Source organism: Diaphorina citri, unplaced genomic scaffold (genome assembly GCF_000475195.1).
Source record: "Diaphorina citri unplaced genomic scaffold, Diaci psyllid genome assembly version 1.1 scaffold25020, whole genome shotgun sequence".
Lineage (NCBI taxonomy): Eukaryota > Metazoa > Arthropoda > Insecta > Hemiptera > Psyllidae > Diaphorina > Diaphorina citri.
This window is the reverse complement of record NW_007402361.1, coordinates 10,156-10,929: the sequence shown is the minus strand read 5'-3', so window position 1 is coordinate 10,929 and position 774 is coordinate 10,156. Positions and strand designations below refer to the sequence as shown.

The following is a 774-nucleotide window of genomic DNA, read 5'->3' as shown; positions in this document are numbered from 1 at the left end:
AAGCCCCCCTCCCGAGCACGAAGTGCGAGTCGAGTATACATATTGTGTGTGTTTTTCACAAGGGAAACATAGGTCTCTTCCGAGCTTTCACCATAGCAACGAGTGTCCATGATAAAGTAAGTCTAATATTGTTATTTTCATCTTGATATACCTCTTTTATTTTGTTATCTTTATTTTATCAATTGATACAGTGATTACAGCATGCTTATTCCTCCAGTTTTAGATCAAGTTCAGGCTCGTTGGTTCTTCTTGGTAATTTTGATACCCACTTATCTCCATTTTACTATATTTGATGCAGTGTGATTATTCGATTATTCCTCTGATTTTTACATCATATGCCATCAGAATGAGCGAGTGTGTGTTCTTAGAACAGGGTCAGACCTCGTCTGTTGTTCCTATAGTTCTTAGAACAGGGTCAGACCTCGTCTGTTCTTCTTACAGATCTTAGAACAAATTCAGGCCTCGTCTGTTTTTCTTGGTGATTTTGATATCTATCTATCTTTATTTTATTATTTGTGATTACTTCAGTTTTTAGAACAGGCTCAGGCCTTGTCTGCTCCTAGAACAGGGTCAGGCCTCGTCTGTTCTTAGAACAGGGTCAGGCCTCGTCTGTTGTTCTTGGTGACGACGTATACTTTGTCTTTATCGCTGGAGAAGAACGCGTTGAAGAAGAGGAACTGAACACCCAGGAATAGAAACACGATGACTAAGCTGATGAGAATATCTGTACGAACGTCGAATCTGGTGGAGAGCAAAACGTTGGAAACGTTAGAT

The 774-nt window shown here is 39.9% G+C and overlaps 1 protein-coding gene across 1 annotated transcript in view; it reads right to left on the bottom strand.

Moving 5' to 3' along the window:
• Nucleotides 1-233: 233 nt before the first annotated feature.
• LOC103523503 overlaps nucleotides 234-774 on the bottom strand; it is a gene marked incomplete at its 5' end in the record, with an annotated part of 10,541 nt that continues 10,000 nt past the window's right edge. The window contains one exon of the mRNA XM_008488541.2: nucleotides 234-741. Within this exon, the coding sequence (XP_008486763.2) occupies nucleotides 588-741 (154 nt within the window). The remainder of the gene's footprint in view (nucleotides 742-774) is intronic.